Consider the following 26,546-nt stretch of genomic DNA (forward strand, 5'->3'; position numbering starts at 1 on the left):
AGGCAGGAGTGCCCATTTCCTGGCTGATAGCAGTTTTGGCTCCCCTCTTCTTCGTAAGAAGATTGCTATGGGATTGCCCCAGTCCTAGTCCCTGAGAAATATTTAAGAAATATTTAATAAATACTCCTTTTAGGAAGAGAAGAAGGAAAGAACAGAGGAAAGAAGGAAGGAAATGAGAGAGGGAGGAAGAGAAGATGGAAGGAAGGAAGTAGAGAAGGGAGGAGTCATTGGGATCAAGGTGACCTAGAGGAGCTTCCCAGTCGTGGTATCCTTCTCTCTCTCTGCTGTGTATTGTAGCTGTCTGGGCCCAGATCCCTCTCCAGTTATATATTGCCAGCTTCCCTTGTATAAGGACCCCATGCCAAGTGGAAGATTCCCACGTTTCTGAATGGGGATCCTGCCTTGATGTCATAGATCCCAGTGGATCCTAGACATCCACCGCCTGATGGGGGCAGGGCTGGGCCTGAGGCTCAAACACGGAAACTTTCACTTTGATCCTCATTGCCATCATTCATGTCCCCTCTCTCTTTACAGATGCACAGATTCTCCCTCCCTTTGTGTCTCTATCCCTCAACAATAGCATAGTGATGCCTTTAGCATCTCTTATTTGGATCTCTAGTGCTCTTCCTGGACCCACAGGGCCTCTTGGATCAGATCACTCCTCACCCCAGGGCCTCCTTTATCCCTTCTGGTCCAAAGCTGAGATGGCTTCCTCAATCCCAGGAATGCAATCTATGTCATCATCTGTTTAAGGCACTGGAAGCTTCTCAGCACCGCTCAGGCCTCTCCTGCAGTATAACTAAGGGAATGGGCTTGTCTTCTAATACTGGGGGAATCTGGGTCCTTGGAGACCACAGTCATTTCTGGGCTGGTAGAATCTGTACTGATTGCATAGAGCATCCCCCCACCCCCACCCCAGCAACACTCAGCAATGAGTATTTGAATGAATGGCTCTAAAATGAATGAAGAAATGAAGTGGCATTGGAGCTAATCCTCAAAGACCAACAAGACATGGCAAAGCAGAGGAGAGGAAGGCATTCTGCACCCAGGATGGTTCAGAAAGCATGGACATGGAGAGGGCCATGAGGAAGCCAGGAGCACAGGAAGCAGAAGGGAGGGAAGGCCCCAGGGCTCAGGTGGGCATAAGACCAGAGAGAATGCCAAGGCCCACACCCCAGGAGGACCAGCCAGGTGAGGGCTCCTCATGTCCATTTTGGTCAAACACCTGGACTTCCTCCTGATCATCTGAGCCACCTGTGAATGCAGCCACCAGTATGAATGTCTCCCTCTCTTCCTTTCTTCCTTCCACAAGTGTCCTTTCATCATCTGCTATTCTAGGTCTGGGGGTTACAGCAGTGAGTAAAATGGCAAAGTTGCTGTCTTTATAAAACCTACATGCCAATGGGAGAAAAGAAATATATACACATCAGGGGGTGAGGAGTGCTACGGGGAAGAAGGACACACACACAGACAAGGAAATAGGTGTCGGGGAGGACTGCTGTTCTGTAGAGGACTCCCCTGTGATGGGACACAAGAGCAGAGACTCAGGGAAGCCTGCCAGCCCCACAGGAGTGTCAGCAGCAGCAGAGTCCAAAAAGTGGGGAGTGCTGGCCTGCCTCTGGCCATACCCCACAGCTCATCGCCTGTGATGGAGCTGTGAAACTCTGTGAGCACAGAGGCAGCAGAAGCACTAGGGCCCCTATTTCACAGGAGGATTGTGATGCTCAGAGAGGTGAAGAAGTAGACTCAAGGTCATTCAGATGCTAATGAGCAGTTCTGGGTTTCAGACTCCCACCTGTGGGCTTTTCCATGACAGCCTGACCATCCTCACGTGAGATCCCAGCACCAGACCAGAGAATCTCATTCTCATGAACAGCCTCTTCCCACTGCCTCCCTCCATCAAGGCTGGGGTGGTGTCAGCCCGGGGTGCAGCCTGCAGTGCAGACTCCTCACCTGCTGACAGGAGAGCCCGCGGGGGTGCTTTCTCCTCCACCTCTCCTCTCCAGTGAGCCGTGCTGCTCCGTCCCAGCCTGACAGTCTCTGGACACCCAGTTAAATTTGTAGTTGAAGCCAATGGTTTGGCAGCTTCCCCTGGCTTTTCTCCCGCTCCACGTACCTTCGGTGCTGTCTCTCACCTTCTCCAAGTTTGCTTGCTTCTCTGCCTTGGCTGCATCTGCCCATGTGTCTGTCTCCCTCTCCCTGGGGCTCTCCTGACCTCTATCTGCCCCTCACTTGATTCCTCCCTGACCTTCCCTCCATGACCCACATTTCCCTGTCCCCTCTCTGTTGGACCCCCATGAGTTCCAACCACCCTCTCTCCCCGTGCCCCTGAGTACTGTCTAATGCTGACACGACTCCCAGCCAAGCCTGCTGGGAGTGCACGCACACACACACACACACACACACACACACGTGAGCATGCCAACTGCAGGCAATGAGGGGCTGTCCTCCGTCCTTATGCGCAGTCACTCAGGGTGGCCTTGGAGCAGAGCCTGAGCATTGACGAGGCCCTCAGAGGTGGCTGAGGTGGTTGTATAGCTAGATGAAGATACTGTAGCTCAGAGAGTGGAGATGACTCTATCAAGGTCAAGTAACCCTTTGGTGGCAAAGCTTGGTGTCTCTGGAGGCCATGCCGACCAGACGGTGCATGCTAGCAAGTCCCCACCCTATGTCACAGCCCATGGGGTTCTTTGTACCCCAGCAGTAAGTGCTATTAGTTTTCTACTCCTTGTGGTTGCAAGGGGTGGAGGATGAGCCCTCCTGCCCACATGGAGCCCGTGGCATCTTGTTCTGACAAGGCTGGGAGATGATGGGTTTGGGAGTCATAGACTCCCAGAATTTTGCAGGCAGGAATATCCTGGTAAAAGTTCTTTCCCTCTCCTCTCATATTCAAGGTAGGAAGTCAGACCCAAAGAGTGAGTTACAGTCAGATGAAATAGTAAAACCAGCTCCTTAAGGTTTTCAGGGCTCCATGGCTAAGGACAGAAAAGTGTACCAAGCCCATGGCCTCTTTTTTTTTTTTTTTTTTTTTTTTTTGCTTTAAAGTAAAAGAAAAACTAGTTTGCATGAGTTAGAAATTTCACATAAAACTCAAGATCCCCAGTATCTCTTGAAAAATTATATGAAAGGATCATAGAACTTGGGGCCTAATTCCTACACTGCAATAACTGGCAGTTGCTGAGGACGGCTGTCCCCTTTAGATAGGGCATGCACCGTGGGCTCTCCCATAGCCCGTCTGCACATGTCTGCTTAAATCATCTGTGAACCTACCCGGCCTCAGTAGGCCTTTGCATTCAGAACTCCTCACGCACAGTGTCTTCATGTACACCAGGAATGAAGGCAGGACACGAACCGGGTCCCCTGATTCCCTATGTCTTCTACCGTGCCAGGCTTCTACTGAGAGGACATTCAGAAAGAAGTCTATATTGATTCTGTCCCACTTAGGTTCCCTATACTCTAACACTGAAGCAGTTGTTCTTAGATTCTCTCTTTTCCTTATTTTGTCAATTGATAAATTCCCCAAGGTCCTTTTCTGATAGCTGTTGTTTTATAAGCACAAAGAAATCTCTGTTCTTTGATGAGCTGTGGCATCTGATGGCCTTTTGGGCTGCCATCTTGAAGCTATTAGATAGATGCTGCCTTTTTGCAATGCTAGGCTTAAGCGCTACTTGAGTTAAGGTACTTGCTTGCTCTTTCCTCCAGGACCAATGGAGAGCCAAATAAGCAGGGTATTTCCCTGAACCCCACTTGATCCTCATATTATCAATCACTTATGTTACAAACCACAGTTGAAGGAAAGCTTAGTCTGATGTCCAAGTCAAAAGTCAGCCCTGGTATCAGCTGCGTCTGGGGTCAGAACTCAGCCTGAGGCCATGGGCAGGCAAGTGCTTCAATTCTTTCTTTGACTTTGCCTTCCTTTTCTCTTCTCTCCCTTCCACTTTGGACTATTCATTGATATAGGCCTCCTGGCAGGTCTTCTCCTGACCAGTGTCTAGGCCCACACAGACTTGGCCCGGTAGCAGGAGCCAACCCCAGTAAGGGATCCATGGAGGTCTGAGAGCACTTTGCAGTCATCCACACATATTGGACACAACCCATGAGTCTTTAACTATAGTCATAATGGCAACCCTTTGGCAGGGAAAGACAATCTCCCCCATCACTAATCCCATTCAGGATATGGAGACTAGGTCTCTGCAACTACCCACCTAGTGGTCTAGGCAGCCAGATTCTTGAGTGCCTACAGAGCCAGAGAAATGATTTTTCTCTGGGCACATTTTCTGGGGGCACTACAGAAAGTCACATGACTTCCAATGAGTACTTACTCGATTTTCAAAATGTTGCCTCAAAACTGGAAGGATGGATTAGACCATCTTCCTCATCCACCCTCCCCCATGTAAAATAGTTACATCCACTGTGGTTTTGGTAAATCAGCTGTTGACTGTATGCAGTTACAGAGCTAATGTTCAGTGGCTCATCAGTAAACTCTGACCTCACCCTCTGAGCAGTGGTTCAAGTGACAGCTTAATGTTTTTACTTATTTGTAGAGCCAGATGACCTAGAATTATGTAGGCCCTCAGGGACAGCGGATCCGGCCCTCCCCAGCCTCTCTGTGAGGCCCAGCCTGGCACACACCCTTCCCTGGATGAGTGTTGCTGGAAAGAGATTTTTTTTTTTTGAACAGCCTTATTGTTGTGCTTTTTGCCTCATCCCCAGTACTTCCTCTTGTCCTGATTGTGAGTCAGCTTGGATGGTGGGGAGAAGCCAGAAGTCCACTGTGATTTAGAAGGAGGCCACACATGGATTGCACATTGTGAGCTATAGGACACTGGGCTCCCAGTCTCCTATGACTCCAATTGAAGGCTGAGGGGGCCCGTGCCCTGGTCCTTTCTGTCAGATTCCTAGAAGGGCATGGTGTCTGTATCAGAATGGGACTCTGATGGGAAAGAAATAGAGCTCTCAGACCTTGGAGTGAGTCCTCTGGCATGACTTCACACAAAGCATGGGGAAGGCGGGGGCAGGAGGGAAAACTTGGTGAGCTGGAGCAGTGCATGGAATCATTTGGGACTTGGTGGGATGCCTGCATGGAAAGTATTCGCCTCTTCTGTCAGAGGTGTCCCCATTCCTCTTTTGTAGGCAGGATACTGAAGCTGAGTGACGTGACCATGGTTTCACTGAAATGGCAGAGCTGGGACTTGGACCCACAGCCTGTGTGTCGAAACTGCTCTTTCTAGTGCTCTGTACTTTAGGTCTCAGTTTAACAGCATCCCTTGGGGAACATGACATCGCTTTGCCTGGAAGTAATGGTTCCCCCCATCGGCAAGGCGCTTTGTACTTTCTCGAACCTGTCACATGTGTTGCCTTGCTGGGTTTCCCAGCAGCTCTGTTCAATGACATGGACAAAGGTTGTGATGCCCATTTCCTATGTGATAAAACCGAGTTTCAGAAGGGTTACTGGCCGGGTCCAACTTTGCACAGCTGAACAGGGAAGGGAGATAGCATGTGTCATATATACTCAGTAAATGCGAGGGTCGTCATCCTGTTATCTTCTTGGAGACATGCCTGCGTTAACAACCTTTCAGTCAAACATACTATTTTCCTCTTCCACAGATGAGGAAAACTGAGGCAGTCCTTTCCCAAAGTCAGGGTCAAAGAGCCAAGGGAAGGAGGCTGCACCAAACCTTCTGTCATAGTCACACATGGCGGTCCTGAGATGTGAGCTTGGGATGCCTGCAAGGCGGCTTCTCTGAGGCCTCTTTCCTGGGCTTGTGGATGGCCACCTTCACTCTGTCCTTGCGTGGTCTTCCCTCTGAGCAGGGCTGTGTCTTAATCTCCTCTTCCTATAAGAAACACCAGTCACTTTGGATTACGGCCCACTCATAAGACCTCATTGTGTCTTCACTTCCTCCTTGAAGACCCTGATTCCAAATACAGTCACATTCTGAGGTCCCGGGAATGAGGACTCCACCATACGAATTCTGGACATAATTCAGCTCGCACACACCCTTGTGGCCTACATCACTTCACACAGTTAACCCTATCTCTTACAGACTTGCATGAGCAGGGAAGGAACTCTCCCCTCGAGGCCCCACTCAGAACTGAGAGTGCCTGTTCCCAGACTGGGCCTACTGTTTTGAGATTATCGGGAGCCCTGGAGGTGGGGAGTGGAAATCTGGAAGATCAGTTGTCAGCCCGGGCTGATTGTGTCAAGAATTTGGGAGGTCACCTCCACCCCAGCCTCCCTTGCAGAGCTTTCCCTGAGGAAGCCTGTGTCCTGACATCCTGCACTGCTGAATGCTCTGGAGCCCTGTGGCACTGGCTCCTTGGATGGGGCAGGAACTCGACAGTGCCCCTGGGGGGCAGGGACAAGGGAGGCTGAGGCTCAGTGGCTGTGAGTCAAAAACTAGAGAACAGGGGGGGCGCCTGGGTGGCTCAGTCGGTTAAACGTCTGACTTCCGCTCAGGTCACGATCTCGCAGTCCGCGAGTTCGAGCCCCGCGTCGGGCTCTGGGCTGATGGCTCAGAGCCTGGAGCCTGCTTCCGATTCTGTGTCTCCCTCTCTCCCTGCCCCTCCCCCATTCATGCTCTGTCTCTCTCTGTCTCAAAAATAAATAAACGTTAAAAAAAAAATTTAAAAAAAACCAAAAACTAGAGAACAGGAAGAGGGACTCTAGGCACCACTGGGGACACTGGCTTGGAGGACAGCAGCCTTCTCACACATACAAGGAGGACTTCACACACTGCACGTGTCCTCTGAGTGCTAGGCACTATCTACACCCCTGACATACTCACCTTGTTCTTCCTTAGATACAGTACAGCCTTGAGAGGCAGGGATTCCCATCCCCATTGTACAGACGTGGAGATGGAAGCTCAGAGAAGGAACGTGACTTCTCCAAGGCCAGACAGTGTTCCAAGGGCTCCAAAGGAAAGTGTCAGTGCTCCAGTAACTTCATAAGAAGCATCCAGGGCGCTAGTTAAAAAACATAGAGAGATTTGGACACTTTGTTGCAGATTCTAATTCAGTGAGTCTAGAGTGGGGTCCAGGAACCTGTGATTCCAACAAGGGCAAGAGGTGATTCTCCCTCTTGCAGGTTTGGGATTCAGTGGGTTGAAGAACACTACCCCGTCCCTCCCTTCCCCAAGCAGGAGTGAGGGCCACCTCCTGGAAAACCTCTGCCCAGCCTGCACTGCCGCCTTCTGTTCAAAGTCAGGTTCCTTTTCTAGCCTGTAACTGCTGATTGCCCCCCTGTTGCCTGAGTGAGTCTCTGTCACTCACCGCTGTCTCAGCATCGTGCTTTGCCAAGACTCTGAGTGACGTAGTGGCTGCCCGGGAGGGTGGGGACAGATACCTCTGCCCTCTGCCTCCCCACAAGGGGCCTCCCCTCTCAGCTGGGGCAGGGCGGCTGCTGTTGATCCGTCTGGCATTTCTGACTTCCCCTCCGGGACAGGGCAGGTGAGTGATTGTGTTGAGGGCCGTTTTGTTATGTGTTCTTTTGCACAAGGTCAGCTTCTAGCAATGATTTTTTTTCTCATCGCCTGGGACAGCTCTCGTCTATAGACCTATGTACCACGAGAAGCACAATACATCCAGAAGATAAACAAACAAATGAACGAAAGGCGCTCGCTTTCCTGAGCCCTGCTCAGTTTGCAAGGTAGCCGACGCCACCTCGCAGACCCCCTTGCAGCCCTCAGAGGTATGCTGCACATTAATTAGAAATCCAGAGCCCTGGAACAACGGAAATGACTTTGTGTTTCAATTTAATTTGTTCTCATTTTTTGACAGGGTCAAAGTTCACCTTCCCAGTCTGAATCTGAAAGCAAATTATAGCTGTGTCATTTTGATGTTGATGCGTCCAGGCTAAAGATCTTTGGCAAGCATTTTCTGCTGGGAATCGGTGTGGCTAATATTGTTTTCTTTCAATCCATTTAGCAAACCTGACTGCAGCCTTACGGGGTGCCAGGAACAGTGCGAGGCACTGGGAGTGAACAGAAAGGGGGAAGTGACAGCGGCACAGGAGAGGAGGGACACACGGAGGACGGCAGTGGTGCAGGGGCTTTGAGTCAGAGAGGCACGGGGCCTCTGGCCAGAGACATCAGGGGCCAGTGATGGAGAGATTAATGAGCCAGGCTTTGGAAGGCAGTAGCAGCCACAGCAGCTGCCTTCCCGAGTGCCCAAATTCTGCCAGCGCTGCACGGCCACCCACTTTGCCCCCACACCCACCACTAGAGTACACGGAGGAGGCGCTCAGTGTTTCATCGCCCCCAAGCTCAGGGATCAAATCCTAGCTGGCCAACTGTGTGACCTGGAGCACGTGACTTAACCTCTCTGGTTCTTGGTCTCTTGTGCTGTGAAAGGGGGGTGACAGGAGTTAAGGCAGCGTGGCTGTGAGCATTAAGGGAACCCACCCACACTGGTGAGGGCAGGGGTATGGTGCGAGGGTGGGGAGCCAGGCAAGGTCAGACCCCCCCCCCCCCGCCACTGTGATCCCGCTTGCCTTGAGCCAGCCTGCAAAGCCTGCCCTCTCCCTGACACCCAGAAAGGGCACAAAAAATGTTAATTATGATGATCACCACACAGCAAGTGGTGTCACAACCGGGATTTGAACTCAGGTCTGACACAAAGACCCTTGAGCTTAACCTCAACCTACTTCCCATACAACTAAAAGTCATTAACAGGGCTGCATCTAAGCAGAGCCCTTCCGATTCTTTCCTGTTCTTTCCACTCTCTACAAAAATGTTCCCCTGGAATCTGAAGTCCTCCTCTGAGGTCTGACTTGCCCCTGCAGCATGTGCCAAGAGCTTTTCTGGCTCCGTTCGTGTGTGCTTCCCTCAGTCCACACAGCGGTCGCCCAGAATTCTGTGTCCGCTTTCACATGGTCTCCCCCACTGCCCTGTGAGGTCCTGAGAGAAGGGATTTGAAAGCAGAATTTGAACAAAAGTTGGGAATTTATCCCATGTTTGAATATTTCTCAAATACAAAATTTCCCTTTACCAGTAGCAGGTAGGACACATAAATATGTTAATAAACCATGGTGCCAGCAGCTTTAAAATATTAACGGTTTCTAGAATTGAAAGTGCAAATAGCCGTCTGGAACTCCTCCACCTGGCATTAAGGAGAAGGGTTTGGAAAGGACACTGTGGGGACTCGGGATTGGAGAATATGGCCTTTCTAGAAGATGGGAACACAGACATTTGCCACCTTGTTATTGACACATTAGCACCATTGGAAAGCAGAAGTCAGGTTTATCACATGGGTGCTAATGAGAACATGGCCTTAAACAGCAAAGGGTGGCTGGTCCTGTTCACCTCAGCATCTGCATACAGAACACCTACTACGTGCCAGCTGCCAGCGAGGACAAGGTGCAGACTCTGGTATGCAGGACCTTCACTGGTCTATCCGAGCCAGCAAGGGGGTGGGGTGGGGGAAGAGAGAAAGATCCCAGCCCAGCCCTGAGTCAGCGCACAGCCAGGCTGAACTTGACCAAAACAAGGGAGCTGGGTTGGTGGAAGCTCTGGGCACACGACACTGGCTGTGCAGCTGGGCACCTGCTGTCTGGGAGCACCTCTCGGATCCAGTACCAGCACCCATCTTTCTCGAACTCTCCACACTGCTGGAGTGTACTCTACTCAGCTCCCAGGCCTCCCAAGCAAACTCACTTTCCATTTTTGTAATGTTAGCTGGGTACCAGATGGTAAGTTTCTGGGAAGCAGCCCCGTGACTGCATTGTCTCATCGTCCTGAGGGCTCAGTGATCGCACATGGTCGGCATAAGATGTGAGAGTGGAAAGGAACGGCACTTTTCTGATGGGTGGTGTTTTCCCCTCAGACTGCTGAGTGAAGAGATGGGGGCTGTGGAGCCAGTTTGGTCCTTAGTGAGAGTCCTGGCCCTCCTCACAGGTTGGGACAAGGGACAAATAGCATGGACAAGGGAGAGCCGGGGGGAAGCTGGGTAACAGCAATGAGGCAGCTGAGTGAGTACAGTGGAGAGGTGAGAGGGAGGGGTCTCATGGGTGGGTAAGGGTGGGCCCCATGCCTGCGGCCACCCAGTGTGGTCACCCCTACCATGGGGTCACTCCCAGTGAGCAGGCCACTCATCTCAGGGCTGTCGGGCTGCCCTCTCCCCATACAGAGACAGGCAAGGCCTGTCGCAGCCCTGTCAGAGCTCCTCAAAGGCATCAGCTCACTGCCAATTGCCACATGCTTCCCCCGATGTGTTCGTAGGGTCAGACAGTCGACAATCGTGTCTTGGGAGGTCCTCAGTCTCCTCATGGTGACCTTGCCAGTTCCCAACCTGTATTACTCTGTGCTTACAGACTAGTTTTAGAGAACTCCCACTTTGCTCCAGAAAGTGAGATTTCTCTCCCTGTCACCCCAGTGTCCCAAATAAGCTCTCCTGAAACTCGACTGTACCTTTAATGTGGGACTCTGGGTCTGGATTTGGGTCATTCTCAACTCTTTTATGCTTCCTTCTGGGCTCTTTGTGTGTTCTGGGTGTGTGAGGTTATGTGAACAGGGAACTCTGGATAAGTGAGGCACTGAGCCATGGGGGAAAGAGCATGGGGTTCTGGAATCAGAGCGAGCTGGATTGGATCCTGGCACAGCTGCTCACCACCTGTGGGTCTATGGGATGGAGATCAGAACACCTGCTCTCCAGGAGGTTCCAGGAAGGAATGAGATTAGATACACAGTGTGCCCCCTGAGGCCTGCATAGACCAGATGCTCACCTACCATGATTTCCCTTTTTCTCTTCTAGTGTCCAGGAACCTGCTTCGGTATCCTGGCATGCATATATCTGGGGCCCTCTATGTCCCCAAACTGCAAATGTATTAATCTTCCTCCTTTGTTCTTGGAAAAAGGCCTTTCCTCCTTCTCAGGCAGGTGGACTCCGTTTCTGCTATAAATCCAGTCTGTTTACTCTTAGCTTTGGAAGTTCCAGAGGAGCCACATGCACCTCTATTATCTTAGTAATCTTGTCCTGTTCCCAGGAAGGGATGGTGTCTGTGAGAAATTATCTGCTTGATCTATGCATATTTCCTTGTCCACTCACTCCCATACCTTCTCCTTGTTGTTGTGACTAATGTAGTTTGATCAGGGCCATCCTAAGCCACCTCCTGAGTCCTCCAGATTTCCTGGATTACAGTATTTTAGGACTTGAGGGGCTGCAAGGCCATCTGAGAGACTGATGATGTAGTAAGACAGAGATCCAGACCTGGCCCACTCTGGATCTCACACTGGACCAGTGCTTCTTGCTTGCGACTGCACATTAGAAGAATAATTTGCTCTGAGCTCTGTCCCCAGAACCTTGGCTGGAGCAGGAGAGTTGGACAGCAGTATTTCTAAAAAGCTCCCCAGGTGGTTTTAATATGCAGTCAGGGCAGAGAACCAGAGTATAAAATGTGTTTCTTGCCTATGTATCTGGAGAGAAGTATCAAATAATTATCCATAGGTGCCTGTCACAGAGGAGGATCCCAAGATGAACATCTCCCTCTGCAGACCTGGGCACCTGAATGGATATCATTAATCAGTACTTACTTTATTAAGCAAGTGCACATCGATGTAAGATTCACTGGGTGCCAGATACTGCACTAAGTGCTTTACAAATGACCAACTTTTTACTCTTCAGGGTGCGACTATGAGATAGTCCACTATGACCCCCATTTTACAGACAAGAAGGCTGAGGGAGGCACAGAGTGAAGTAGCTTGCCCAAGGTCACATACCCAGATGGCAGTGGGGTTACTGCTCTGGTGCCTGAGCCCCTGCTTGCAACCATTATGTGAGACCACTTCTCAGCTCTCAGCCCACACGTGCCTGACCCTTCAGCCCCGATGCCTTCCTAGATGCAACGGTCTGGCCCACGATGGGCCTGTGGCTTCTGAAACCAGAAATACCAGAGGCTACCTTTGTGGGTCCCTATAATTTACATCCCTCTCCTCAGCCTCTGAGTGAACCGCAGTTCAGCAGCTTACCTCAGTCAGACAGCTTAAAACCCACTGGCCTGGCTCCAGTCCATGTGCCCCAGGGATAATCCGAGGCAGAATTTCTATCAAGGGTCCAGGTTCATCCTAGAAGCCTTAGCCAAGGATAACACCACTCTGTAAACACACCCTCTGGAAATATGTTCTTGTAAATTAAGTTTTTATAATTTATTTTACTCAAGCTAGACTCCATTCAGTCTAAGCCATGAAACCATTAAGACAGTGGGGATAGGGCACCTGGGTGGCCCAGTCAGTCAAGCATCTGACTCTTGGATCTGGCTCAGGTCATGATCTCATGGCAAGTGAGTTCAAGACCCGCATGATTGGGATTCTGTCTCCCTCTCTCTCTGCCCATACCCTGCTTGTTTTCTCTCTCTCTCTCTCTCTCTCTCTCTCTCTCTCTCTCTCTCTCTCCCTCTCTCCCCATCTCTCTCTCTCTCAGAAATAAACATAAAAAAAAGATAGTAGGGATAGATCATTTCCTAACTCAGGTAACCAGAGGTTTATTTCTTCAGCAGGTGTCAGAAATACCAATTGTGGATATAGATGCAAAGAGCTCTGTGAGTGTGCCCCACACAGCAGAAGTCCTCCTTCCCCAATATGTACCGGGGCCACCAAGAGGCCTTCCTCTTGGTGGTTAATGGGATATTGACAACCTGCCTGGTTGGACACTAAAGCTTCTTTTACTGAGAACTTGCCCAATCCAATTTTCAAGTGGCATGCCTAGGACTTTAGCAGTTAGAGCTTTAGCTAAGCTTTGTCAGCGGCTGTTCCATTTCTGTTGAGAGTGTGCCTGGAACCCAGTAGTGATGCTGCGATCCAGAATCCAATGCATAGGGTAGAGAGGTTATCCAAGAGCTGATCACATGTTCTAGGTCCAACACGTGAAAATCCAAGTCACTTTCTCTCTTGGTGACTTGCCTGTAAACTGGGGGAGGTTAATTAGACCATACTCAGTTCTAAGCATCTGTGTTCTGCGGCCTGCTGTGTGAATTCAGGCAGCATCCTTAACTTCTCTGATCCTTATAGTGGTGGAAACATCCTCAGTGGATCAAAAAGGAATTACCACAAGGAGAGTTGGTGTTAAGTGTAGCTGATTTTTTGTTAAGCCACTTCCAATGGTGTATGTTTTTAAATCCATTCTCAAGGACCGGTACACGCCAGGTGGCTCCTTTGCAGAGTCCATACCGTTTTGACACAGTCCTTTTGTTTCAGCCATGTTGAAGCAGTTCCTCCGACACCAGCCATTTTGATACGGGGACATTTTGACACTGCCAAGGAAACAAACCATTACACCTTCAGCCTTTTTAAAAAACGTTACCAGATAATGTGCCAAGGAGACATTTCAGGCTACCTCCCCTCGGCCCCCAAACTTACCCCTCCCTGGTAAGACTTCTGAGGGGGCTTAGGGGAGGCAGGGAGGGGAGAGATTAGGCTTGGGTGGGCTCCAGGTCCAGGCTGGCGATGAGGGGAGCAGGGGCAGTAGGGAGCCGGTAGGAGGGAAGGAGAGTGCAGGTCAGACATGGGGGGGGGGGGGGTTGGGGAGTGGCTTCATACAATACCTGCTAATTTTCAAAAGCATTTTACATTTTGATGCGACCATTTTGCAACTTTTTGCATCAAAACAACCATGTCAAAATGCCCTTCTCTGTCTCCAGCAAAGGAAATGAGTGCCAGGAAGAGATGAACAGGACAGGGCTTCTGCTCCCAAAAAGCTCCCAAGTTTCCAGAGAGGAAAGGCAGGCCCTGAGAGTGAAGCAAATTACTATCATAGAGATGGGCAATTGCTGTCACAGCGGAAGGGGCGAGGAGGAAAAAGAGCAGAGGGCGCCTGACTGCCTGGGGGTGCAGAAGGCTCCACAGGGCAAGGGGGTGGCGGGCAGCCCAAGAAGTATCTGTTGAATGACTAAGAATAGCACACATGTAGTCGAGGGCTTATCCTGTGACAAGCACTATTACTACTGGTGCTTTATTTGAATTCATTTAGTCCTCAGGACTACTCAAAATCATTCCCCTTTTATGGATGAGGAGACCACGGCATCCAGACACGGATGGACCTTCCCAAGACCACACAGCTGATGAGTGGCACAGCCGTAAGTGCCCCTCACCCCCTCGCACCCGGTGGCCCCTCTGTGAGGGCCTGGAGGAGCTCCAGGGAGGCAGAATGAACACAGGTTTTAACATTCATCCTACAGGGATCCGTTCTGTTCTCACCCATTACCAACTGCATGACCTTGGGTAATTTGCTGACCTCAGCCACGTCTTCAGTCTTATTCCTGGGGGCCTCCCCTTCCCCAACACACATCACTCAATGCCAGTTAGCTGTACTTACTGACTCGACCAATATGCCGTCAGCACGTGTGTCTGCCAGGTGCCACTTTAGGCCTGGGTCCATAGCACTTAAATTTCCTGCTGCCTCGGAGCGACCGTCCTCATTGGAAGAGACTTAAGCAATAAGGAGCCAGCCCCGTGGAACCCAGGGGAGCCCCCCCCCACCCCGCCCACCTAGACCAGGCAGAGAAACTGGAAAGAACCCCAGTGTGGAAGCAAGCATGATGAGCAGTGAGGGAGGGGTAAGAGGTGGGGGATGGGAGTGAGTATCTGGGTTTGCTTCTAGCATACAGGGAGCCACTGCAGGACCCGAAGCAGGAGAGTGGGGTCGTGTGCCTGAGAAGGGATTACAGGGCCCACGAGGGGCAGGGGGCCACTGTTCAGACCATACAGATGGGGGACTGAGTTTGAGTGGTGACAACTCTCCCCCCTAGTGAGAGACAGAGTGCTTCCTAAACTGTAAAGTCATGGGCATGTGGGAGTTTATCTATTATAATCACTCTTCTTTTTCCTCATCACCCACCCTTCCTTGCCTTCCTTGGCTGTTGCCATTTCATAGTCTGTGTAACCACGTCATGGGTGAGGCATGGGTTCGTTCGTTTTCTCAGAGCCCGGAACAATCCAGCTTCCCTGGCTCCTCTGAAGATGTTGTGTTGAGAGAGAAAAAAAAATTACACTCTTTAATAGAAATACTTTTCCTTCATTAAATGAAATCTCCAAAGCCCAGTAGCATTTTCAGTGCTTATATAAAGATGCCAGTGGGGATTTGAGATTGAAAGTGGTATTTTTATACAAGTCAATGAAGATCTCAATAGGAAGGAAAGAACACTCTTCAAATCTGAATTCCTCCAGCGCTGGGCAAGACGGATCTTCAGCCCTGGGTGTGGATCACATTACTCTCAGCCCTACCAGGAAACTCTTCCTGGAGCACTTCGAGCACTCATAAATATTGGTTCTCTGTTTGGGGAAATTGTATTAATAGTGTCTTTCCAAGCCTGCAAACCATTCAACTTGAATTTCTGTTTGTACCTCAGTTCTGATAACTTTGTACAAAAAACTCAGGAATTTGTAGGAGTTTGAGTCAAGGCAGATCTATGCATGGGCCTGCATGCCTGCACACACAAAACAACGTCTTTTATCTGGTATAACTCAGGAATGAACTATTCCCTTTGGAAGTGTCAGAAGAAAGACTGGTCTCAGGAGATAGAAAGACCAGATTCAAATTCCACCTGTGACTCTTGCTTGTTGGCAAGGGTGGCCCTGGGCAATGCACGTAACCTCAGATTTCTTATCTGTGATAAGAGGAAAACAAAACAATTTTCCCAAGTCTGGTGAGACCTGGATCATAATGTATGAAAAGTGCCTGGCACACAGAAACTGCTCAAAACCTGTTCCTTTGTAACCACCTCTCACCTATTGTTTAAAAACCTGCTAGAGTCATCAATTTCATAGCAATTATTCTGGCTATCTATTGCTAATACCCTCCCCTCCACACACACACACACACACACGTTTCATGCTTACAATGAAATGACAATGGTCTTGCATTTTTCAGAGAATCTGCAATCCAGGGCTCCTTTCTACTGCATGCTCTCTGGGCCTTCAGCTGAGCTGCCTCCAACAGCTTTTTTTCCCTTTTGTGTTCCATATCTGGGAATATCCAACACCTAATTTTTTTTTTTTTTTAATTTTTCAACGTTTTTTATTTATTTTTGGGACAGAGAGAGAGCATGAACGGGGGAGGGGCAGAGAGAGAGGGAGACACAGAATCGGAAACAGGCTCCAGGCTCCGAGCCATCAGTCCAGAGCCTGACGCGGGGCTCGAACTCACGGACCGCGAGATCGTGACCTGGCTGAAGTCGGACGCTTAACCGACTGCGCCACCCAGGCGCCCCTAATTTTTTATTTTATATTCCGTATCTGGGAATATCCAGCAGCTAATTTGCAGATGGAAAAACAGACATGAGAGTGGGTATTTGAAGGGGTCTGTTTGGAGCTATGTAACAAGCTAAGGAAATCTCTTTTCTGAACACCACCACTGTGTCAGGTCCTGTGGGGGGGAGAAAAAACTGAAAGGCACTAGCTTTTGAGTTGGTGAGACCACTAGGCGGCAATAGAACCACTGGAGGGACTGAGTTTATGTTCTTCAACAGCTGGTTGCTTTGGCCCCTCAGGACACAAGGCTTTGGAGTCTGGTGAGTCTGGACCTTCCCTGGCTTTCCTTAGGCTTCTTCATTGAGATTTTTTCCCCCTCGAAGACTATGCCCAGCAGCCAGCAGGTGCTCAACAAATAGCATCAAAGGAAGCATTAGCTCTCTGCTCCACCTCCTAGCATCCCGGTGCCTGCCTCATCAGCCCCATCAGCCCCATCAGCCCCATCAGCCCGCTGCAGCCGGCCTGGAAAGTAGCGGGCTGGCTGAACTCTCTCGCCTTAGCTGTGGAAAAATCCATTACCGACAAGTCATTTGTCAAAGCCAACTGTTTAGCTGCTCTAATTTACATATTTATCAAGTTTGATTAGAATGTATTGTCTTCGACTTTCATCCCAGCTTTCACCTCTTCTCGCCCTCTTTTCCTGGGGAAACTGTTTTTGTTGTCCTTGTTGCAAAAGGGCACAGCGTAATTCAATTTGCATTTGCTAATAAGCTGCAACCCGAATCTGGGGAGGAATTTCTGGAGGCTGGGAGAGAGGAAAGGCAGAGCACCTGTTGGGGAAAGCCTGAGCACTCAGTTCTAGCCTCATAAGCTCATTCAACCAAAGGGCAACAAGTACTCTACAACTATTCCACCAGCATTTATTGAGCACCTTCTGTGTGAGAGGCCGTTGGAATACAAATTGTGAAAAAGACAAAGTTTGGCTCCAGTGTTGCTTACAGTCTAGTGACCTCAGTTTCTGCATCTATAAGATCAAGTAGCTGGACCAAGTGACCTCTAAGCATTTGTAAGTTACCATTTTTTAAGTATGTACTATGCATCAGGTCATGTGCATAAACCCAATGCATTATCTCAGTTAATTCTCACAAGATCCCTTGTCAATGTCATTATCCTCATTTTGCAGATGAGGAAATGAATGATCTCAGAGCTCAGTGCCATTTGCAGCAGGGCTTGGGTTTAACCCACCTGCTTGACTCTAGGATTCAAGTTTATAACTGCAAAGCCAGGCTTGAGCTTTTCTTCTCCATTAGTCTTTGAACTCCCAGATGGCAGGGACAGCATCTGGTTCCTCTCCATGTCCTCAGGGTCCAGCCCCAAGTTTGGCATTTGATCAGTGTTACAACTTGTGTATGGAATTGCACTAAACAGCCCTTCGTCCTCAGCCTTCCTGTTTTTTTTTTTTTTTTTTTTTTGGCCTAAGGTCTGCCCTGTTCTCTTCAGCTGCTTCAGCTAAAAGCTGGTGTAGTAGACAGTGTGGGTACCACCCTGCCCGCTCCCCTTCAGGACCAATTCCCTCCCTTTCCAGGAGTGGTGGGGGCTGACAGCTCACAGCTGATTTCCTCCCTGGAACTTGCACTCAGCCAAAGGACACTGCCTTGCCTGAGGTCCCAGCCCTGCCCTGGAGACAACTTGCATCCAGTATCCAGTCAGTGCGAGACAGAGCCTGCCCCATTGCCTCCTGGAACAACCGCGCAGGGCACTCCTGGCCCAGAGCTCCCCATGGGATTGATTAAAGTCACCTTAGAGATCGCCTCAATCCTGCATAACTCCCACCTCTCACAAGTGTTCCTGAGAGCAATTCCCAGTAAAGCTCCTAGAGGCAGTCTCAGAGCCTCCCTTCTGTTTCCCAGGAGACCCCACCTCAGCAGGAATTCAGAGTGGGCAGCTCTGGGTCTGTTTTCTGGAGGTGCTTGGAGGGTGCTAGGAACAAGACAGATGGTGGCAGGGAGAGCCCTCCTGCCATCAGCCTGTTTCTGAAGGTCCATTGCATACCTCTGCCTGAGATACCACATCTGAGATGTGACTTTTGATCCTGCTATGCAAGGCAGCCAATGATTTATGGCCAGATGAGGGGATCCAGATGAACTCTGTGAAGTCAGAGACAGGAGGGTGAGGGCACTACAGTCTGGAGATATCTGGGAAGGCTTTTGGGAGGAGTTGGGGAAAAGAAAATCTAAGAGATTAAAAGTTTGCTTGGGAAGATAGTGACAAGGCCAGTCTGAATAGGTAGAGTATTCTTATAGAAGCTTATAAAATATTCACACCAGGGGCTATTTTGCCTCCAAGGAGACATTGGACGTTTGGGGATATCTGAAACTATTTTTGATTGTCACAACAGGGGAGTGGAGTGCTCCTGGCATCTAGTGGGCAGGGGCTAGGGATACATCATACAGTGCACAGCACAGGGCCCCATGCAAACAGTTACCCTGCTGAAAATATCCATAGTACTGAGAAACCCTATTCCTGTGGCTTTTCTCTCAAATGGGACCTGCAATTATAGGCAATGCCATAGGGCAGGGACTTAAAGTCTCTTGCTTAGGTTTTTCTTGTGAGCTGGGGATTACTACTCTCATTTCACAGTGAACTGAGTGAGGCTCAGAATGTGTAAGTAATTTACCCGAGGACTCACGGGCCATAATCTGTGGGGCCTGGATGTGAGCCTTTGTCCATCTGCTTGGGAAGCCAGCTGGCTGGGACCCCCTTAGGGGACAGAAAAAATACAGGGACCAGTGTCTTTCTCAGTCTCCCTCCTCCAGACCTCCCCTTCTGCTGGCTTCACCCTCAGTCAGCATGGCTGGATGTCTTTGCCCTTCATCAAGCCTCAGCTCTACCCAGATGAATTCACTGGTTCTTCAGTGCCTCTGAAAAAGCTCTATCGATGCCTCCTAAATGCCATTTTTCTCATAAATTTATGTACAAGAAATTCTGCACCTTGAGCATGTTCTCACTATCATTCCCAGCTCCTGTTCCCTCTTTATTGTCAGTATCAACAGCAGAATGATATCCTCACATTACCCTCAATATGCCATATTTTATAGGGGAAAATCAAAATTATTGCTCTGAGGAAATCAGATATAGCACAACATTAACACCAGGGTTGGCCTAGAAGAAGTCCTGGATACATGATAGTTCCCTCTCTCCCTCCTCAGAGGAGGAACATCCGAGCAGAGTCTGGAAGGCTGAGTAGGAGTAAGCCAGACAGATGAGATGGGGGCTGGCTTTTTTCCCCCAGAGAGAAAAGCGTGTACCCAAGTGTGGAGGTGTGAGAGAACATTCGTGCTTGTGGAGCTGCCAGGAGTTGGCTGAGGCTGGGGCCTGGGGAAGGGATGGACAGGTGAGCACCAACAGCTACCAGAGGGGAGCCACACAGAGGAGGCTGTACTCACCCGGAGGACAGCCAGGAGTTGCTCATGAGTTTGCAAGCTGGGGAATGGTGTGCTCCCATGTGCGCTTCAGGAAGACTGCTTGGGTGGCTGGGTGGAGGACGGACCAGCAAGGATGGTGCCAGCACAGGGAGACCAGTGACCAGGCCATCCTAACCCTGAGCAGGCCCTCAGGCAGATGCCAGCTAACCGTGCTGTTACTGGTGTCAGGATTTCTTTTTCTCCAGCTTTAGTGGTAGTGTGGACCTGTTTGGGCCCTGGAGTGTTAGAGGAAACACAGCAGCCAGTTTGGTTTGGAAACCAGTAGGAAGGTATCTTCTTGACTTTATGATGGCCTTCAGGGATCACGAAGCCAGGAAAATAACAAACGCGTAGATCTGAGGAATAAAAAACCCTTCTCCTGTTATAACATTACACATCCCCCTCCCAGCTCTCCACCCCTTCCTCCTCCACAGAACACCTCACTCCCTATGACAAGTTATTGTCAAAATTACTGTCAGGGAAGATAGAAAGAGAGAGACCAAACTGACCATGTGAACTTTTGTCCTCAGAGGGCCCAGCTAGGGCTCTCTGGGGCCTCTTGGCATCTTCTAGCACCTCCACCAACCACAGATCCACTGATAACTGATTGGATCGGTTAGGGCTCTCCATGTTGACACCAAGGTTATGGCCCTGGTCTCACTCAGGCTGGGCATCAATAGGTAAGATACAGAGTTTCTTAGGCCATCTCTAGGGGGATTAATTAGTTATTTATGGCTGCCTGACAACTTACTCTAGAACTCAGGATCTTACCACAACAACTTACAATCTCCCAGTTTCTGTGGGCCAGGAGTATAAGAGCAGCTCTACTGGGCAGCCCGGGCTCAGGGTCTCTCAGGAGGTTGGGGGAAGCTGGTGGCCAGGGCTGGTTGTCACCTGGGACTAGAGGATCCTCTTCAAGCTTGCTCGCTCATGTGGTTTTGGCTGGCCTCTCTTCCTGGGTACTTCAGTCCCTCACCAGACGGGCTTCTCCACAGGCTACCTGAATGTCAGGTCATGGCAGCTGGATTCCTCAGTGTGAGTGATGACAGAGAGAGAGAGAGAGCACTCAAGACGAATGCCACAGTCTTTTTATAGCCTAATGTCAAAGGTGACATGCCATCCCCCTCCATGGTATTCTATCTGTTACAGCAAGCCTATCTGCCTGTCTGTCCAGCCCACACTGAATGGAAGAGGGCTTATCTCTACTTCTTGAAGGGAGGAGACTGACAAAGAATTTGTGGATGTATTTTTTTTTTTGAGATGGGGGAAGGGCAGAGAGAGAGAGAGAAAGAGAAAGAGAATCCCAAGCAGGCTGCATGCTCAGCATGGAGCCTGACATGGGGCTCAATCCCACAACCCTGGGACCATGACCTGAGCCAAAATCAAGAGTCAGACACTCAACTGACTGAGCCGCCCAGGAGTCCCTGTGACTGCATTTAAAAATCATCCCAAGGACTCTATTTAATCTCCAAGAGATGTTAAGAGCATAAATTTGAGATTCATAAAGACCTGGGTTTCATCCAGGCCCTACATGTGCTACTTACACAGGTGTAGACAAGTTGTTTCACCTTTCTAGATCTCGATGTCCTAATCTATAAAATAGGGGTAGGAATAGTTTCATTGGGTTGCTATGAAAATTAAATAAGGTCATGCATGTAAAGTGCTTGGCACAGAGTAAGGACTGAATAAATATTACTTGGTTGCTATTGTAACTGATTTCTATTATTGTCCTCCTTCACAAGAAGCAAAATGGCATGGAAGTTAAGGACATAGGTGAAGTCAGACTGCCGGAGTGGGGCCTCACTCTGCCAATCATGGGCCGTGAGCACTAAGACGAGTCACTTAATGTCTCTTGGCCTTGGTTTTCTGTAAAATGAAGATAATAATGCCTAGTGCCTGGCCACCTAATAGGTGTTCAATAAAAACTTTATAAGTAAGGAAATAGTGGATGATAGAGGGATATAATGACAAAGGGATGAGTGTGTATGCGTGTGCGTACACAAAGCGCATTTGACTTCAAACTCCCTCTGTTAACTGAAGAGGCCGGAATGGCTATCCGGTTCCCCTTGAGTGTGCCCTTGTACCCTTGAGCATGTCACCCTCAATGAACTTTCAGACTTATCACCCCTTACGGGTTGTTCTTGGTCTCATTGTTCAGCTTCTTTTCCACCCTGGCTTTGTTCAAGCATACTTCCTTCATCATCCCAGCTGCCTCCTTCAAGAATATGTTTAGTTGGCTTTGCATGAGTCTGGGGATTCAGTGACAGTGGGGGGTGGGGGGTGTCCCATGTCACACCACCTCAGAGCTGCTACATTACCTTAAATTGATTTTGCAAATGAAAGCTAAAAGCTAAGCAAAGGCGACCCATCCATTTTGCCTAAAGATGATTATAATGCTCTTTTACGGCCTCCTAAATGACAAAGCAATTTGTTACCTGCCTGCATCAACATTTGCTTATATTAGCACCCGAGATGCTTGATTTTTATTAGCCCCATGTTATCATTTTATGAAGACGCAGGGGCTCAGTAAAATTAGTGTGCAAATAGAATGCCCATTTTGCATTTCTCTGTGGTCAGCAGAAATGCTGAATGCAATTGAGTTGATACCAGGTCAGGGGAGACATCCATAAAGGTAGCCTTCACTGAGGACCTTGGTAATGCTATTTATCATTTCTGGACTGCTGGGATAGATGGGGTCAGTGTTAGTGTTTTTTAAAAGGTCTTGGTGGCATTTCATTTTTTGTTTTGTAAGTGAAAAAACAATTGTAAACACTAAGGCAGTAGCTCAACTTCCACCACAGCAAAAAGGGTCGAAACCAAACTCTCTTGTGTACATTGTAGACGGAAGTGCAGCAGATGTGACATCTGATACTGCTGTTGGTCGATCCAGGAGGAGACAGGGTCATGAGAGGAGTCCTAGGCTGGGAACTGAGGCTCGACTCCACCACTGCTAGCCACATGACCTTGGGCACAGATCTTCCTTTTGTGAGCCTTGGTTCCTCACTATGAAATGGGGTTCATACTGTCCACTACATGGAGGTGTGATAAAGATTAAATAAGATAAGCCATGATCTGTATGAGTGTTTTTTATTCCTTAATTCAATAGCAAATTCCTGAGTACCTATTCCACACAGAGTCCTGGGAATGACGTTAAAAATAACCATGAAAGTGCAGCTTCTTCCTGGAAGAGCCTATATTTAGTCTAGGAAATACTTAGGTGTCTAACTCCTCTTATACACCATAAATTTCTCTTCCCGTTTGTTCCTAAAGGTGCCAAACACAGAGCTGAGCACAGAGTGAGTTCTCAGGAATGTTATTTTTTGGGTTGGGGTGGGGGGAAAAATGTATTTTGGCTTCACTGTATTTGTTGCTGCCTCTCAGAGGCCTAGGATTAGAGAAGAAATGACCTCCATACTGGTCACCCCAATGCACCAGGCAAGTCCCAAGCCTGGGACTTTATTAAGAACCAGGCTTAATAAAGTTAATACATATGTTTTTTATTTTAGTCTCTGATGTTGGTGCGACTATTGGGATCATAAACCACGTTCAAAATAACCTGTCCCTAGCATTTCAGAAACAAAAAAAAAGGCTGTTAATTATTTCTATCTCCCCTCTCCCTCCAGGTCATCCTGTAATATACATATAGGATTCTTTAATCCAACTTCTCACAATGTTTATTTCTGAATTTCCTTCAGATCATGGTTCCATTCTGGGTCAATCTGGCCTTCTGGTGCCAGTGACTAAGTAACCCCCTGCCCCTTCCTTCTGGGAATGTCACTCTTGGCTACTGCTTTTGTCTTATAATCTCTTTGCATGATAGCTAAACTTTATTATACAAATGAGATTTCTGTAAAAGCAGCAAGAGCTTGGGCTCTGCTTTGGGGCCATATTTTCCTACTTCTTTGCATGTCTGCTGATTGTTATTGCATGCTGGACATTGTGAACTGTACATTGTTACATGTCTGGATTTTGTTGTCTTCCCTTAAAGAGAGTTGCACTTTATATGGCAGGCAGTTAAATTTCTTTTGTTCAGTTCGGTCTTTTTGTGATTTAAACATTTTGTTAGAATGAATCTGGAGTAGTTTAGTCCCACCATTAAGACATGGCCTTTCTGGGTTCTCTACTGAATGCCCTGAATGATCAGTGAGGAATACCACTTTCGTGGTGGAACTCAAATGATTCTTATCCCTGAGTGATCCCCGAGAGCTGCACAGGTCACTTCTCCCTGATCACTTTCTCATGATTCCGTGGAGACCCTTTCTCATGATGTCATGGAGACTCTATGCATGCACATCTTGGGACCCAAAAAAACACTCTTAAGGACGCCTTTACAGATTTCTAGGATTCCTTTTCCACAGAGCTCTGTCTTTTCTGGAATGTGCAGAGTTTTCTGGAATGTGCAAGCTACAGACTTGCTTCAGACTCTCTGAAGTTTAATTGCAGTGAGACTTCCATGGTCTGCTCAGGAAACTCTTCTTTGCTCTTTGGTCTGGAATGGGCCTCCTGGCAGAGAGCCAGGGCAATCATAGGGCACACTTCATGTATGTCCCTTTGTTCATATATTAGTCCTGTACTGCCTCTGGTCTGAAAACAGTTGTTTTGTATATTTGCAAATATAATATAAGCAACTTTTCAGTTGCTTAAGTTGAAAGAGAAACCTGGTCCCTATTACTTCATCTAGGCCAAGCAAGGGTTTGGATTCTAATCTCAGCTCAACCCACACCTATTAGCTGTGTGACTTTGAGCAAGTTATATAACCTCTCTGAGCATCAGTTTCTGCCTCTATAAAAGGAATATTAACTGTGCATGTTTCTGTAAAGACTATAAATAGTGTGTGTAATATGCATGACTCAAAAGGTGCTAATTAAATAGCAGCTGCTACTAGTACTATTACTGATATAAATAGCTACTTTCTTTACTCCAGTATTTACTGAATGTTTACTGTATACTAGGCAATATGTAAGCTTATTTAATCACTATTACTATCCATGTTTATAGATTAGTAAATTGAAACTCAAAAAGGATACACAACTTGCCTAGGGTCATAATCAGTGGATCTGGGATTTGACTTCACTCATGACGTCTTCAGATGATTGTAATATTGATATGATCAATTATACCAAAGAACAGGAGTGTAGCCTTTTAATATTGGGTAGCCAGGGATGTAATTTAATTAGTCAGCAATGACTGGGCCTGCATGATTCTAACCCAATGATTTAAGAAATGACTATAAAGCACCCAGACCATTCCCTACCCCTCTCTCCCATACCAACTCATAGTCTCAGCTTTCCCTGTGCCCCCTAAGCAACCTCCTTCCATTTTTATGTTACAGACAACCTTCGGGAAGGGGCGGAGCAGAAGGTGGTATTCATCACAGGACGAGTCCACCCAGGGGAAACACCCTCTTCATTTGTGTGCCAAGGTGAGTTGCAAAATCTCATGAGCATCCTGTGCCTATCCCTGACATCCGACTGGGGCACTGTGATGGCTTCTGGGACAGTGTGGTCACATGCAGAGTCATTATCTTGGATGCAAATGTACTTCATTTCTAAAGAGGTTATAGCTGATCTCCATTAGTAGTTCTTTCAATAAATGTTTACTAGCTACATGTATGGATGGAAGAATGGGTGGATGAATGGTTGGATGGATGAATAGGTAGAGCTAAATGGAATTCTTTCATATGTGCTATGTTGAGGATAAGCCACACAGAGTCATCTACACTTCCTAGCTTGGCTTTTCTTGTTTACAAAATTAAGAAATCTGGCCCCAGGCCAATGTATATGTTAGTAGGAGTACAGTAAAGCAGGGAGGTAAGGATTAGAAGCTATCTGTTCACTCATTAATTCAGTCATTCACTTAAGAAACAACTTTTGAAATACCTACTATGAGCCAGGAAGCATGCTTTGTATCAGACAATCAGAGGTAAATAAGATACAATTTTTCGTCTCAGAGATATCTCTTTATAATTGCATTTTTATTTATTATTAAATATTTAATCCATATGAAATATATATTTAGTCAACAATATATATACATGCATACATATGTATTTAGTTCGTCAGCAATATAAGTATACTCAATAAATAATATATAAATAACAATTTAATGAATGCCCAGGCACTCACCAGCTTTAGAAGCAGAATATTATCTATTCCTTTTAAATCCTTTGTCCTGCTTTCCACCTTCCTCCTCACATAGATAACCATAAGCTTGAATCTTGTCTTTGTCTTTCTTAATAGTTTTATTATGCATGTAAGCATGCCTAAACAATGTAGGGTTTAGTTTTGCATGTTTGGGGGCTTTTTATAAAGTTAAAAAAAGGTATCATCCTGTGTACATTGGTGCTTGTGTTCACCCAATATCCATGTTGGTGAGTGTGGCTGTAGTTCATTTCTTTTTGCCATGCACTCCATGTCTGTCTGCACCTCAACTACCTGTCTGTTCTCATGGACAATTCCATTGATGATAGTGTTTTTTCTTACAAACAATGCTGATACAAATGTCCTTATATGTGTGTTGCTTTGTGCAAATGTGCAAATGATTTTCTTTTTGTCTTTTTTTGAATTTTAGTTAACATACTGTGCAATACTGGTTTCAGGAGTAGAATTCAGTGATTCATCACTTACATACAACACCCCAACAAGTGCCCTCCTTATACCCATCACCCACTAGCCCATCTCCCACCCACCTCCCTCTATCAACCCTTGGTTTGTTCTTTATAGTTAAGAGTCTCTTGTGGTTTGTTTTCCTCTCCCTGTTCTCCCCCCTTCTCATGTGTTCATCTGTTTGTTTCTTAAATTCCACATATGAGTGAAATCATGTGGTTTTTGTCTTTCTCTGACTGACTTACTTTGCTTAGCATAATACATTCTATCTCCATCCACGTGTTGCAAATGGCAAGATT

General features: G+C 47.9%; 1 protein-coding gene across 3 annotated transcripts in view; it reads left to right on the top strand.

The window, feature by feature from the left end:
* BEND5 (BEN domain containing 5) overlaps window positions 1–26,546 on the top strand; it is a 1,448,520-nt gene that overhangs the window by 1,289,132 nt on the left and 132,842 nt on the right. For all 3 annotated transcript variants that reach the window (XM_049618594.1, XM_049618596.1, XM_049618595.1), the window contains exon 7: window positions 24,975–25,064. In XM_049618594.1, coding sequence (XP_049474551.1) covers window positions 24,975–25,064 — 90 coding nt within the window. The remainder of the gene's footprint in view (window positions 1–24,974; window positions 25,065–26,546) is intronic.

Source organism: Panthera uncia (assembly GCF_023721935.1).
Source record: "Panthera uncia isolate 11264 chromosome C1 unlocalized genomic scaffold, Puncia_PCG_1.0 HiC_scaffold_4, whole genome shotgun sequence".
In the NCBI taxonomy this organism is placed as follows: domain Eukaryota; kingdom Metazoa; phylum Chordata; class Mammalia; order Carnivora; family Felidae; genus Panthera; species Panthera uncia.